The sequence below is a fragment of the Musca autumnalis genome, unplaced genomic scaffold, assembly GCF_047663935.1.
Source record: "Musca autumnalis isolate F117 unplaced genomic scaffold, ASM4766393v1 scaffold_5, whole genome shotgun sequence".
NCBI classification, from domain to species: domain Eukaryota; kingdom Metazoa; phylum Arthropoda; class Insecta; order Diptera; family Muscidae; genus Musca; species Musca autumnalis.
Genome location: NW_027412088.1, coordinates 16,441,273 through 16,457,286, shown reverse-complemented (window position 1 = coordinate 16,457,286; position 16,014 = coordinate 16,441,273). Strand labels below are relative to the sequence as shown.

The 16,014-nt window shown below is 37.4% G+C and overlaps 1 protein-coding gene across 20 annotated transcripts in view; it reads left to right on the top strand.

The window, feature by feature from the left end:
• Positions 1 to 6,095: 6,095 nt before the first annotated feature.
• The window catches only part of RanBPM (Ran-binding protein M), a 55,949-nt gene continuing 46,030 nt past the window's right edge, over positions 6,096 to 16,014 (top strand). For 4 of the 20 annotated variants that reach the window (XR_012413389.1, XR_012413390.1, XR_012413387.1 and 1 more), the window contains exons 1-2: positions 6,167 to 6,399; positions 15,250 to 15,903. Coding sequence is in view for 16 of the 20 variants with exons in the window: in XM_073991883.1 (XP_073847984.1) it covers positions 15,517 to 15,903 (387 nt within the window). In the remaining 4 variants the exon portion in view is untranslated. Of the gene's footprint in view, positions 6,400 to 6,905; positions 7,253 to 15,249; positions 15,904 to 16,014 lie in introns of those variants that run through there. The other 16 variants (XM_073991876.1, XM_073991880.1, XM_073991887.1 and 13 more) reach the window with 14 other exon arrangements.

Genomic DNA, 16,014 nt, shown 5'->3' with positions numbered 1-16,014 from the left:
CTTTGCAACTTTGTTCTCCAAAAAAGCAATACATTTGCACTTGCTATTTCCACAATAAAAATGTTTTTAATTTTCACAAACATAAATCAACGAAAATTTTAAAACAGATAATTGATTGTTTTCAGGAAGAAGAAGAGTACAAGTCAGGGATGGAAAATTCAGTACAATAGTACTTTTTTCAGTACCATTTCACTATAAAAAGTACCAAAGTACCCCCGCGGCCAATTCAGTACCATTTCACATACTCTAGTCCAACAGGTTGAAAAATTTTATGTGAAACTAAAAAAACAAAATTCAAATTAAAATTGTTATATTGTACCTTCATATTGGGAATATACCAAAATATGAACCTTTATTGATCATTTTCTTCGTTGAGCTCTTCCACCCATTTAGAAACCGAAATACCAAGTTACAGTCACTAAAGTATGCTGGTCATTCGATCGGGATCGTAGTACCTTCCAATCTGAGAAGTTGAAATACCTATTCTATGGGCTACATAAGTTGTGGCAAACTATCGATAGTCCGACTATTGCTTTGATTACTGACGTAAATCAAATCAATCGGCCACCAAGATATCTGTTACGAATTATTTACGACAGCGATCAAAACTAAAGTCGGCTATTATATTAAAACAGGCATCTACCCATATCGAGTACAAAATACCTAATTTCAGTAATTTCGATGGGATAATGAGCCTGTACTTTTAAAATGTCGAAAATCGGATGGTACCGTTTTGTAGGGGCTATATCAGAACGTGGACCTGCTCTGTCAAATTTCTGGGAGTGAGTTTTGTAACCTCATCGAAGACTAGATACCAAAATTCAACAATTTTGGTATGATAATATGGGTCAAACCTTCCAATGTTGAAAATCGTCCGGAACCGGTAGAGTCTCCGACGAATATTTTGATGTGTTACAAACGGAAACAAAGTTAATTATACCCTCTAGTAAGGTATAAAATATATACGATTTTGCAACATTCTTCAGATTTCATGTTACATATAAGCCATTGTTGTTGTTTTTTGCTGAGTAATTTCTTTTTTTAAATTTTTTCTCAAAAAAAAATAAAAAGTACCTTTTCAATGAAAAAGTACCATTTTAGTACTTTTTCGGATTTTTAATTTTCCATCCCTGGTACAAGTGCTTGCTAGAAGAAATTTGTCCAGCAAGAATTTGCAAGCTCTCAGTGAAAGAACTGTCAAAATGTCTCTCTCGAATCGCTCTCTTTTGCTGACTTTTTGCGTTAAGTCCCTGTTTATACAGGGAAAGTTGATGGGAAAGAAAATTGAGTTTATGGGCGAGGGAGTAGAGAGGAATGAGAGGTGGTACACACACCTCTGTACTGGCAAATTCTGTTTTGTTTCATTTTTCTTCGTATACAACCTGAAGTTGGCTGCAGATTTGTTTTTGCATTTTCTTTCATTTTATTTTCTCTGTCGAGAAACAAACAACAGCGGAGACAATTGAAAAAAACCATTGGGAGGAAAAACTATTTTTTAAGCGAAAACAATTCGAAATACATATGTGGAAATATCAAAATTAATATGCAATTCAAGGGTTCCTTTAATAATTAATTGTTTATCACACACGTCCATTTTTACCATTCATTACAATTTTTCCTTGGATTTGTTTTTGAACGGCGCAATGAGTGTAAAGAAGAATAAGAAAACATATAAAATTGACACAAACATGATTTCCGTGTCTAAACAACAAGGAAATTTTAAAAGAAACTGAGAAGAAAAATTTTCTTTCGAGTTTGAATGTCTAAACACGGTCTAACAGACGACTTCCAGCAACAATTGGTACAAGTTGGTACAAATTTTGGGGTAACCAGACAGACTTAATAACGATAACGCTGTGTTTACACATAACAGGAAAGTTGAGTACATGTTAGAGTTGTGTAGTTCCGGAACGAACTAGTTCCAAGGAACTATTCCGAATGAGGAACTATTGGAAATATATCCAGCTCTTTCTTTTATATAATTCCTTTAGTTCACCTCGTTCCTTTAATGTATCACCTCACCTACGTCGATCTTTTTCGTTGCGTTAATTTTTCATATTTTACATTGGTAAAGAAACATAAATGACATGCACCTACATCGCTGCAATTCATTTATTATTATTATTATTATTATTATTTCAATTCCACCAAACAATGAAAAGAAAAGGAACGATATATTTCGCTCTCGGAACTATTTTTAAACAAGGACACAGAAAGAACGCTGAAAGAGAAAGATTTATGGAACTATATCGCTCTCGGAACTATTTGGAACGAAGGAAACAGAAAGAACAATGAAAGAGAAAGATTCATTGAACTATATCGCTCTCGGAACTATGGAACTATATAAAAGAACTAGTTCCTTTCGGGAAAAGGAACTAGAAAGATCGATCCGCTCCGGGAACTAGATTGCCCAACTCTAGTACATGTATTGATTGTCAAAACCCCAAAACTTGCCTGTGCGACGTAGGCGCTCAGACAACTGCAAAAATAGTTGTAAAATTATGAATGAAAATCATCGATTTCTTTTCCGTTCACATATTTTGTTTTTGTTCATGTTCTTTTGTTTTCATCATTTCAATTATTATCTCACACATTCTTACAAAAAAAATGTCAAAATTTTGTCAACCCGACTGTCTGTGAAAAAATGATGGACAGCTGGAAGACGGCCGACAAATGTATGTATGTGTTAGTAAATCAGAGTTGTATTTGCAGACAAACTGTCTGGTGTAAACTAGAGTTGGGCAATCTAGTTCCCGGATCGGATCGATCTTTCTAGTTCCTTTTCCCAAAAGGAACTAGTTCCTTAATATAGTTCCATAGTTCCAAATAGTTCCGAGAGCGATATAGTTCAATGAATCTTTCTCTTTCATCGTTCTTTCTGTTTCTTTCGTTCCAAATAGTTCCGAGAGCAATATAGTTCCATGAATGTTTCTCTTTCACCGTACTTTCTGTGTCCTTCGTTTAAAAATAGTTCTGAGAACGAAATATATCGTTTGTTTTCATTGTTTGGTGGAATTGACATAATAATAATAAACGAATTGCAGCGATGTTAGGTGCATGTCATTTATGTTTATTTGCCAATGTGAAATAAGCAAATTAACGTAACGAAAAAAGATAGACGTAGGTGAGGTGATACAGTAAAGGAACGAGATGAACAAAAGGAACTATATGAACTAAAGGAACTATATAAAAGAAAGAGCTGGATATAGTTCCAATAGTTCCTCATTCGGAATAGTTCCTTGGAACTAGTTCGTTCCGGAACTACACAACTCTAGTGTAAACGCCTAGTTATATCGATGGAAAAAAATATCTATCGATATTAGCCCAATAAATGAAATATGGATAATATCGATATTGCTATCGATATTTTGCTAGCTGTAATATGAGGTTGTAAACATGGTGGAATAACAAGGTGTTATATGCTGTTTATATTAGAGCTTTTTGCAGGGTTAACCTTCTTTATGAGGATTTGTTTGAAATATAAGCAATGGAAATGACATTTAAAACCCAGTCGGTTTGTTAAATCCGGTTATATATAAACGGGGTATTACATCGATAACAATAATCGGGCCATTTACCACACCAAACTTCAACATTTGCGAACAAATTTTGACGTTTGGTCTGGTAAATGGTCCGATTATTGTTATCGATGTAACACCTTGTTATTCCACCATGACTGTAAATAAAGATGGGACGCTTAGTCCCGTTCCACACTAGCGTGAATTTCATTAAAAAGTTTCATGAAATTAGGCGTTTGTAGGTCGAGTTCCATAGTAGGGTAAAATCATAAATTGCTGTAGTGGGTAATTCGACCTAAGAACGTCTAATTTCATGAAATTTTTTAATGAAATTCTCGCTAGTGTGGACCGGGACTTATGTACCAATGCCTTAACAAATTAGTATGTCTGTTCGATAACTTCGTAAGTTAAAAAATATTTGGATGTTCTTGTAACTACTTCTCATTTCTATTTTATTGAACAAGTTTGTAATCAAACAGCTTTCATGTATTTCAAATTTGAAATACATCCCAGCAAAAAGTTTGCATCCGCGGATGCAGTTAAATAACTAGAACAATTGCCGCTGGAGTACATCTTTTCCTATGAATTCACCTATGAATTTTACAAGAGAGCGCGCAGCTAGGATGCACTCCATTTTGTTTCCACGGCACACAGCTAGGATGCATTCCACTTTCGATCCAAATCACAGACTTTGATGCAGTGTTTTGGATTGAATTTAAATGCAGTCTAAATATGTTATAAGATGCAAGCCATTGCAAATATCCCAAAATAAATAAAATACATTGCTTATTCGTGTAAAACAAGAATATTAACTTTATTACATTAACACAAATTATAAAAACTCTCCATTCAATTTGGTCGTAACTAAAGCGCTCGGCACATACGATGCGTTGAGCGTCGCGGTACAACAACCACATGAAAAAGTGTAAATGATGCCAAGTTTTTTGAAATCGAGTGGATTTCGTAAATGTAAACCAAGCACAAGGAAGGCAATCAGACGAGGCAGCTTATGTACCCAGACCTTAACCTCTTCCATGACCGAACAACGTGCCGCACACTATAACACCGCTTACAATACAATATCTGTTAATATGTGTGGTATTTTGTTAAATTTGAAAAAAAAAAAATGAAGTCCTAAAGGCCTGCGTACATAAGCTGCCTTGCCTGCTTACCTTGCTTACTTTTGATAAAAGAATAAAAAAGAAAAGGGCAACATAGTTCGAAATTTCCTCGGCCTTCTTTATTCTTTTATTTTTATTATGTCAAAATTGAAACAGGAAAGCAAGGCAATCAAGCAGAGCAGCTTAAGGCAGAGCAAATTTCGAACTGGGTTGCCCTTTTTTATTCTTTTATCAGAAGCAAGCAAGGCAATCAGGCAGAGCAGCTTATGTACGCAGGCCTTTATAAACATGTACTTCTTTGATTTCAAAAACAAATTTTGAAACAGCTTCTCCTTTTTCAATGATTTTTTAGCGATCCCAAACATTTTTGCAGGAATTCTACTTTCTGTGAGAAATTATCCATTTAGATAAATGATATGGATTCTTTCAGATAGAAAATGTAACGAACTTTTATTCACATTTTTCAAAATATTCAATCAAATGTGAAAAAATATTAGTTTTATAAATTCCAATAATTTAGAGACATTTCCTTTTTTTGTTTACATGGACCGGTGACACTAAAATTACAAACAAAAACAAATTTCTATGTTGTTGTTGTTGTTGTTGTTGTATTATTTATTCTACCCTCTTTGTTCTACCATGAGAAAAAGCCCTAAACAAATCCACGGTTTCATCAAAGTTGAACGTCATTTGTGATAGAAGAATAAAAACTCAAGGGCAAAATAATATAATTTTTTTTTTATTTTCTATCAGAAATGACGTTCAACTTTGATGAAACGTTGGATGTGTTTAGGACCTAATGCACCTGAATCATCATAAAATGCAATCGTCCAAACACACCTTTATATATTCTATTAAAATTCGTCATCGCAAAAATACACAAATCCGCATCACGTTACGTATCCGTCACGTCAGTAACCACAGCTGACTACGCACAAGGTAGAGCTGGCAAAAAATCGATGGCACTATCGATAAAAATCGAGTATTTTTTTAAAAATTAAATATCGATAGATAGTTTTGCCTATCGATATTATCGAAACAAATATCCGCAACCTAAAATTCATTGAAATAAATAGAAATTTCGCTGCTTTTCGGATTTGTGTGTGTTAGAAAGTAAAGTGGGGTACACACGATCAGTTTTGACTGTGACTTTTGCTCAAATAATCGGTTGCTTGCCAGTGTGGCCGTTCATTTTTGTCAGTCATCAGGCAACCACAAAATATTTTGTGGTTGCTGGACGGTTGGACATTTATCGATATATCCGAAAAATCGACTGTCAAAACTGATCGTGTGTACCCCGCTTAAGCCCGTAGTTACACGTACACATTTTTCGAAAAAGTAAAATGCATTTTTTAATATTTTTTATAAAATAAAAGCAATTGTTTATTCTCCATTACATTTCTGTGAACTACTTGTGCAAAATGTCAAGAAAAGCATTGACATTTCCGCCATTTTCATCTCCAAATTAATCATGTTGACAACTTAACGATAATATCGATAGCAATCGATTTTTTAAACTATTATATCGAAAATATCTAATGATGGGAATATCGATGGTTTGCCAGCTCCGTTTTGGTCGTTGGGTTTCGTTTCGTTCGTGACAGAAGAAAAAATTTCGTCGTGCAAAAGAAAAAAATAAGCAAACAAAAAAGTCCTTTTTATATTGGATTGTGGATTAAAAAAGACTTTTTGTTGCAAGAAAAACGAACATTAAAACGCGTAGAATTTGAAACAAGGCAGATATTAACAAAATTGTCAAGGTGAATAGCAAAAAATTCCAATGAAAAAATTTTTCGTTTGACTATGTAGTGGAAGAAAATGAAAGAAAAAAAGGAACAGAATGCAGCAGAAGTAAAGACAAAAAACAATTATTGAAAATCAATTGTCATTGTTGCAACAACAACAAAAATGAAAGTAAAAGAAATATAGCGGAGATAATATTTAATTTAGCTTGAAACGCAGATGATAATACAAATCTGATGACCCCCACTTGGAAATGGTTTGAAGAAGTTGTGCCTAAGATTTGATGGTCCCTTGTTTTTGTGGCTGTTTTGCCAAATCATTTTTAGAAAAAAAAAACAATTTACGTCCCAATACACAACACCAATTAGGAGAAGAAGGAGAAAATACCTAAAAAAATATATAAATAAGTAAATCAGAAACATAAAACGGAGAATTGTGAAGAGACCAAACAAAAGAAAACAACGAAAGAAACAAAGCCAAACAGATAAAACGTCAAAAATGACTCTGCTGTGTGAGGAAGTGTTGTTATGTACTTTTAGTTGGTTTTGTTGTTGTTGCCTCTTCGTTCGTGTGTGTTTTCCCAATCAGCCATAATATTGCAGCTGTGTGTGTTTTTGTTGTTGCTGTTGAGTTTTGTTGTGTTGTTTTTAGAGTTGTCAGAGTGAGAGGCCTAGGGAAAGAGAGTCATCAGTGATTTGTGTGTTGTGTATGGAAAACAAAGAACAACAGTAACTTAAATTTTCCTTTTGTTTCTGTCAAAAGTGCAATTTACTTAAATTTTGTGCAAAAAATCGAGTTTATTTTTATAACAAATTATTTAATTGAAATGCAAAAAACATAAAACTTCTTAATTTTTATGTAAAAAATAATGTATGTTGTGTTGATTTGTACATAATTCTAGCAACCAATTGAAACAAAGAAAATTATTGTGTCACATAAGTTAAATGCGTTAGTGTGTTGTGTGTGTAATTAAATGGGGCCTGTATAAGTACTCGCGACAAGATCAATAGATTGTACTATTTTTAATTTTATCCCAAAGTATCCTTCCGAGATAGTTTTCAATTCCCTCCATTATCCAGCAAGTTGTGTTGACAAAAACTGATTTGAGATCCACTAAAACGCCATGTATGCATTTTCTAAGGGAATTTAGGTCATCACTCTAGCCTTGACCACATTTACTGCGCACATTATGCATTTTGATATTTTTTTGTTTTAATAAAATTTACATTGTTGTTTTTGTAGAAATATGCAACATTAATTGCAATGATGGGGTAGATGAGAATGCATTTTATTTGCAACATTTGTAATAAATTTTGTTCCCCATAGCGACAAAAAATATGTAGTTGGATAACATGTGCAGGCAGGTATGAAAGAGAAACACTGGAAACTATTTCAAATTACAATTGCAAATAGCTTTGTGTATCCGATATTATTTGTGACTTCTACGCACATAATTGGAAAAGAAAATGAGTCATTATCCAAGCAGAGTCAGCAACTCGTTAACTTGAACTGAAAATCTCAAACATAACAAACTGAATTAATTCCCACGAGCATCCAAAAAGCAACAAGGGAAGACTTTTGTCACCAAAAAGTGCAGATTCTATTTTTAGCTTAAAAATAGTATACCCACTTTATTTAACCCGACTCAGGCGGTGTGGCAAAATTTGTTAGGTTTTTAAAGACTGACATTTTCGGAAAATGTAAGCCACCTTAATGCTGAGAAGCAGCTTTATCGCCCTGGAAAATGTGATATCCAGCCATTTGTTCCCACTCCGCCAATTTTATTGAACATTTTTTGGTTAAATGATAACATCTACTTACCAATGTCACGATACCAGAGCTCGAATTCCACTCGCGAGTGAAACTCTTCTCGACTTCGAGCAAGTTGAGGGGGAAACTTGTCCCCTCCCCAATACCAACAAAAACTTATCCCACCCAAAAAAACTTACCACCTCCCCCCAAATTTTCACTCGCGAGTAAATCGGAGCTCTGGACGATACCATCAATACCATTCTTCCGTTCCATATAAACAGCTTGTAGATCTTGCAACTAACACCAATTATCGTTATTGCTATTGAGACAGATTTGTGAGCACCCCAAGTTCTCCTGACCAGCGATTTGAGGTGCTTGTTCGTATTTCGCATGTTCGTTCGTATGTCTTTTTCAGTTTTCCGGTTCCTCTGTGTTCAGATTCAAAAATTAGGCAAGCTGACTGTGTCCATAAAGAATTGGGAGAAAGGTGAATGGGTTTAGCTGGACGGTTAAACAGATGCAGCGTATCCTGCGCTCCCCGTCCACATGCATAGGCAATTCCAATACTTCTGGATCTTAAAAGAACATGTCTTGGCAGCTGGAGTTCTTCTTTATACCTTGCAAATGTTTTGGTGGCATAAAATGAATACTCTAAGAGCTGGCGGATAAATCTGAAATGTTTACCACAGGTGGATCTTTACGTCATGATTACAACAATATAAAGTTTGTTGGGGGAATTCATATTTCCCGAGATATGGGCCTCTGAAGTTCCGAAAATTTCCTTGTTAAAGTAAGAAAAAAATTAAATTAAAAAAATGTTGTTCCCGTGCCCTAAATTGGCTCCTCTCCATAGGAGAAAGTCTTAAATCCCTGCCGAAGGCCGGCTACTTAGAAAAAACGTACAATTAAAAAAAAACATCATAAATAGAATACTCTACCACGGATAAATCTGAAATGTTTACGTCCTGATTACAAAAATATAGAGATTGTTGGGGGAAGTCCATACTTCCCGAGATATGGTCCTCTGAAGTTCCGAAAATTCCCTTGTTAAAGCAAGAAAAACATTTTTAAATTAAAAAAAAATTTGTTCCCGTGCCATAAATTGGCTCCTGTCCATAGGAGAAAGTCTCAAATCCCCGGCCGAAGGCCGGCTACTAAGAAAAAACTTACAAATTCAAAACAAAAAAATCAGATTTTTTCCGCCAGCTGGTAGAGTATTCAATTTGTTCCGTTTTGGTTTGTCTGAAGGTTCGTTAATTTGGGGGCTCCCGTTTGCACCTTTGGATCAATCTAGTATCTAGATCATGTAGATCTTTTCTTACGTGCCTGGGTGAGGGAAGGTTATCCACAAGATTGTGACAGAGACACTCACGGCGATAACATGTAAGCAGATACTGCCGACAATCTTTCTCAACCTGTCGCTAGCCACCCTTATTGTTCCCAAAGTCTGGAAAATGGGCAGGGTGGTCCCGCTACTGAAGCTAGGCAAGGATGCCAGCAAAGGTGAATCGTACAGGCCGATTTCGCTTTTGTCACCCGTAGCGAAGACCCTTGAGGCCTTAGTCCTCCCCAGCATTAGAAATAGCTATCAAGTTGCCGATCATCAGCATGGATTCCGTAAGCAGCATAGAACGACAACAGCGCTGCACGGCATCTCCACACATATTTGTCGAGGACTCAACCAAGAGCGGCCGTGTGATAGAACAGTGATGGTGGCGCTTGACTTATCAAAAGCCTTTGATACTGTCAAGCACTCCACGCTGTTCGAGGACATCGAGCAGACAACCCTCCGGCCAAGCTTGAAACGTTGGATAGTCAACTATATGTGAGGACGCCAGTCGTACGTGGAATTCAGGAATAAGAAATCCAAGCCCCGTAGAGTGAAACAGGGAGTTCTCCAAGGAGGGGTGATATCTATGGAACTGTTTAACCTCTGTATTCCGCCCCCTTCAGACGGCATTGAGATCGTAACGTATGCGGATGATTGTACGATCCAGGCGTCAGGTACCTACCCTGATGACATCTGTGAGAGACTGAACTCCTATTTAACCGATCTAACCACCTTTTTCCACGCGAGGAATATGCAGATATCCGCCACTAAATCGACGGCCACTCTGTTCACCACATGGACGGCGCAGTATAGAAGAGAGTTGAATATCAGGGTCGATGGTAGCAGAATTCCGACCACAAACTGCCCCAAAATTCTAGGGGTCACATTCGACACCACTTTCACGTTATCCGCGCATGCCACAGCTATCTGCGATAAACTGAAATGTAGGAACAAGGTCCTCAAGTCTCTAGCCGGCAGCACTTGGGGTGCAGATAAAGAAACCTTGTTGACCACGTATAAAGCGATAGCTCAGTCTATGGCAAGCTATGCGGCGCCAGTTTGGTCCCCGAATTTATGTGACACGCAGTGGGATAAGATTCAAATTTGCCAGAACGCCGCTCTGAGAACAGCAACAGGGTGCCCCTTCAAATCTACAGTGGACCCTCTACATGAGGAGGCAAAGATTCTTCCAGTACGACAACATAATGAGATGCTATCGTTGCAGTACTAGCTCGGGTGTTACCGTGAGAGCCATCCCAATCACCATCTGCTGGCCACCGATACCCAGGCATATCAAGAATGATATTTATGCTCTAGAGGCGACGGTGCAACAATATAGGAGAGATACCCTAGATCAACAGGCATATCAGGCAGGTTTGAACAGCATTCATACGGACACGGTTGCTAAGACCATAAGCAATATTGTGTGAATGCAGTCATAGGAGTACATCCCCCATCTATCGCAGACAAACCAGAGTAATTTTGGCTCAATTACGCTCGGGATATTGCAGTCGCCTAAATTCCTATTGGGCGGGAATCGATCGCATCGCGCAATACATCTGCCAAGTATGCGGCATGGGCCCGCACGATACTAAGCACCTATTCAACTGCCCCGCCAAGCGGCTGCCAACCCAGCAATAAACCTATGCTTCTACCTAGGTTTAAATGCTGCTACAACAACAACACACATAAAAAACACTGTTACATAAACAACAACAATCTTTTGTTGTTCTGATTCACCTGTAGAATCTCCAACCTCTCATGAAGTGTCTTGTTGCAGTCCTCAGGGCGGCATTCCGGCCGATATAAATATTTTTTCCTTGTGTAGCGCTAACATTTGCCTGGTCTATCGTCAAGAAAGTCAAGCGACTTGAGAAACTTGTTCCTACTTTGATTTTATTTCGATAACAAATAGCGCTGGCTTGCTGCGTGGTGATTTAAGTTTTCTATCGAACGTTAAATCCAATATCGTACCGTATTTAGTGGTGGGTATCAGGACACCATCGACCAGCTGGTATTCTTGCTTCAGTAAAGGGAAAAACTTGTCAACTTTCAGAGGTTAACGACATATTGGGAACACTAGTCAGGCACTTAACTCCGTTGAGTCCTAAGCTTTGGTTGATTTTGCAACATCGTTCGTCGTAAGTTGTGGTGATACATTCTAGGTCGGGAGAGCACTTTTTGGGTTAGCATGTTGTTGTTATTGTAACAGTGATTTGTATGTTCGTTTTTCTGCATTATCTGGGTCTATCTCCAGTTCTACGAATGTAGGTGCTTCGATGGGATGTAACCACATAGCAACAGAATTTAGTTGAGTACGTTTAGCAGGGCAGTTCGATAGGTGAAATGTATTGTGCGGACATATACCGCATGCTGGACAGGCGTGTCATCTATCCTTGCCTTATAGGTATTCAGACGGCCGCACCATCCCGAGGGTAGTTGAGCCAAAACTACTTTGATTTGTCTTGACAGCTGACGCTCCTTAGCTGCGATAGAAGGGGAATGTTCTCCGAGTATCGCATTCACACGATAGTCGTTTATTGCATCTGCGAATGCACCCATATGAATGCTATTTAAAACTACTTGATACGCTTGTTGATCCAGGCGTCGGTCTCTCTTGTAACGCTGGACCTCTCTTTCTAGATCATGAAGATCCCTCCTGACATGCCTGGGTGGGTGGTCCCTATCCATCATATGGTGATTAGAATGGCTCTTACGGTAATGCCAGATCAAATACTGCAACAAAAACATGCCACTGTGTTGCTGTGCTGGAAGAATCTTTGTCTCCTCATGTCGATAGGCCACTGAAGACATGAGGGAGGGGGCATGCTGTTGCAGTTTTCAAGGCGGCACACAGAGGGGAAATTTGTGTTAGAAGTTGATCAAAAGCCCTAGAAAGGTCATTTATAGTCCGATTGATATAAAATTTTGCACAAAGCATATCTTCGGTACAAGGATTAATCCTATAGAAAATAATGAAAATCGGTCCAGATTTGGATGCAGCTTCCATATATATTCGCATCTGATATGAGATAAAAATGCACCAAAATCACTGAAATTTGACACATGCAACCTGAACTAGCCTAAAAAAACATTGAGCCAATTTTCAAACAAATCGGTACAGATGTATATGTAGTCCCATATTCATATATTTCATTCCAAATTTTATTTTTTGAAACTTACTTAATTTAAATTTTTCTCAATTCACATGAGAAAAGCCGTGAATGTTTCTGAATAATGCAAACATATTTGAAAGGTGTTGGATTAGTCTGATAAATAAGAGCCCCGGTTATAAGGCGGAGCAAAATTTAGTGTGAGTAAACCTTGCAATTCCATATAAAAATATTTCATATTTTAGTTGAGAAAAATTAGATTTTTTCGGAATGGCGCAAATATGCGCAAATTTTTATGATTGAATCTGATATTTGAGACTCAGGCGCATAAAACATTAGAAGAAACTATGGTCGGGAAACGACGGGGAAATAGACTTTTTCACTATTGAAATTGTAGTAATCTTAAAAATTATCATAAAAAATGTTCATAAAGAGGATATGTATCACCATTATTAAAGAGCAAAGATGTAAAATCAATCTGAAAAAATTAAATGCTAATCTTGTTCGGAGACTGTACAAAAACAATAAATCTTGAAAAATATAAATTTTCGCGAAAATAATGTCATTTTAATGTTCACCTAATTTCTTAGTTTTCGAAAATTTACTTTTTGTTTTCAGTATGGCTGAATTCAATCGACTGTTGCATTGGATTGGTTAATCTTACAAAGTCGAGGATGGTTATAGCAAATGTAGAAAAGAGTCTGGTTGCCGTTTATCAAAATTTTTTCATAAAAAAAACTATTTTCATATTTTGAGTTTTGAGCAACTTTAGGCCTATGTTTCCCCTCTGTGCGGCATTCTGCCAGGTTTGAATATGTTTCAGTCACGTTGCACTTATATTCGCGGACCACAGTGGAGCCACATAGCTCACGTTATATTTATCTGCACACCAAATGCTACCGACTAGGGACGTTAGGAAAGTCATGAACATGCTGTCGAATGTGACCCTTAGAATCTTGAGGTAGTTGGTTGTCGAAATTCCGAAATTCTGTTGCCATCGACCATGACATTCAACTCGGTGCTCACCTCTGCCATCCATGAGGTGAACACAGTGGCCGTAGATTTAGTGGCGGATATTTAGGTTAGCTTGTAGGAGAAGCCTTTGCTGTTGCTGTGGACGCTACTACACTCGGTGCCCAGCGGTCCTAGTTTTTCATCCTGAAAAGAGAGAGAAAATGAACAAGACGAGTTTAGGGCCCGGTCCCGGATCTTGATGATATATATACCACATATAGCCCTTGTGGCCCTGAGTATAATGATATACATTTTGTCTTGCACAACTCCATTCTTCAGGAAATATGGGCATTCAATGTTCCGCAAATACCAATGACATTCTCAAGAACGGGAACAAAATTTTCTTTTAAATTATTTATTTTTTTTTTTCTAAATAGCCGACCTTTGGCCGGGGATTTAAGACTTTCTCCAATGGACAGGTGCATATCTCGGGAATGGGAACAATTTTTTCTTCGAGATATGGGCCTCTTAAGTTCCGAAAATTCCCTTGTTAAAGTAAGAAAAAAAATTAAATTAAAAAAATGTTTTTAATTAATTAATTTGAATTAAATTGGATTAAAAATGTTGTTTTCGTGCCCTAAATTGGCTCCTGTCCATAGGCAAAAGTCTTAAATCCGCCGCCGAAGGCCGGTCACTCATCTACAAGCTTGTTGATTTCATGAGAAAGCTCTTGGGTCATCAGGATTCGTATGACGAAGTTCATTCTACAGCATTAAGAGGTTATGAAGTCTGGTGGCTTGTTGAATGGGAATGTCGTTTATTAGACTAAGTATCACAATATTGTATTGTAGTAGCGTCTTCGGTCATTGTGCAATATGTGGACCCTTAGGGTTATTAGTCTTTACAACGCTTAATTTTATCCTCCATACATCCTTTCATAATGACCGTTCCAAAAACCTTGTGTTGTTCTTGTTCTTGTTTTTTTTATACGACCAAAATTGTACCTCATCTAAATAATTTGGAAGAAATCCGTTACAAACAATTTGAGTAGATTTGGCCATATCCGTTAGTCTGTTTGGCTGGACTAGAGTGGACCAACCGATTTGGTTCAAATTTGGGTATCGTAATATTTTGTCCAAACTTACTTTAATTTCGAATATATGCCATATCGGTCCACTCCTTCCGGTACCTTCACCACAAAAGTTCAAAAATGTTCGTGAAAATTGTGTGATAACTCTCGAAGGTGGTGACCGAATTGGTCATAACTTTGAATATGGTAATATTACTTCCAGCATAGATCAAGTTTTAATATGGACCAAATCGGTATACTCCACACAAAATTTGGGTACAAATTAGGATTTCGGAGGCAAGTCAATACTTTCTCAGATAATGGCCCAAAAGCTCCAAAAAGCCTGCCAGCACGAACTAAACTAAGTAGTATGTAAGATAACCCTCGAAGGGAGAAACCGATTTAGTCCAAGCGTTGTACATCGTATTATTTCCTAGAGACTCGGATTACCATTTACCAAATTCCTTTCTAATTGGACATTCAAAACCACTTCCTCTTCAAACTTTACATCAAATGCATGCAATTTTCCACACTTGGTTTAGTGTGTTTACTCTGCTCATATTAAGACAATTTTGTATTCTTTGTAAACATTATTCCTAAATTAAAGTCGTAATGATATTATTGTTTTTATTATTTTGCCTTATTACAGGCTCGCTACATTTCTATATCGAGAGCTTTTGAGTCCTCCACTAACATTCTATGTGAGCGATAACAACAACAACGTGTATATTTCTTAAAAAGAAAACAACTGAGTGAGCGCGCGAAAAGGTACGACGGACGTAAAGGGATCAACAAACATTAAGCAAAACAAAAATCGAACTCCTCGTCGTCGTTTTTTTGTGAATACGACGATCAGCAATCAGAAAATCAAAGAATATAAATAAAGAGAACAAAAAATATAGCAATACGAAACAATATGGATGCTGAAAATGATAACGATCAACCAAATTCGTCATCAGCTTCGGCATCGGTAACGCCAAGTAGTAGCAATAACAGCAGTAGTAGCAATCTTCTAGGCAATTTGCCAATGTTACCCTTCATGAGGTCGACGGACGATGATGATGTTAATGACGATGATGGTAATGCCGCGGCCATCGGTGTTGGTGATCGTATCAATGATAATGTCGATGATGATGGAATGCATGAAGAACCCATGCCACTGCAGCAGCCGCCTCAACAATCGTCGTCGTCATCGGTGGCATCGACACTTGAGTCTGGTGTGGCCGTAGACAACAACATGCCAATGGCTCCAAATGCTAATGCCAATTCTGGTGGTGGCATTGCATTGGGGGAGGAGCCTATGGTACGTCCAGAGCCCTTAGCTGTTGTTTTTCCTTCAATGTCATCTCCATCATCAGTAGTTTTAGACGAAGCAAATCGAAATTTCCCATTGGCCGCTAATGGCGCTTCTTTT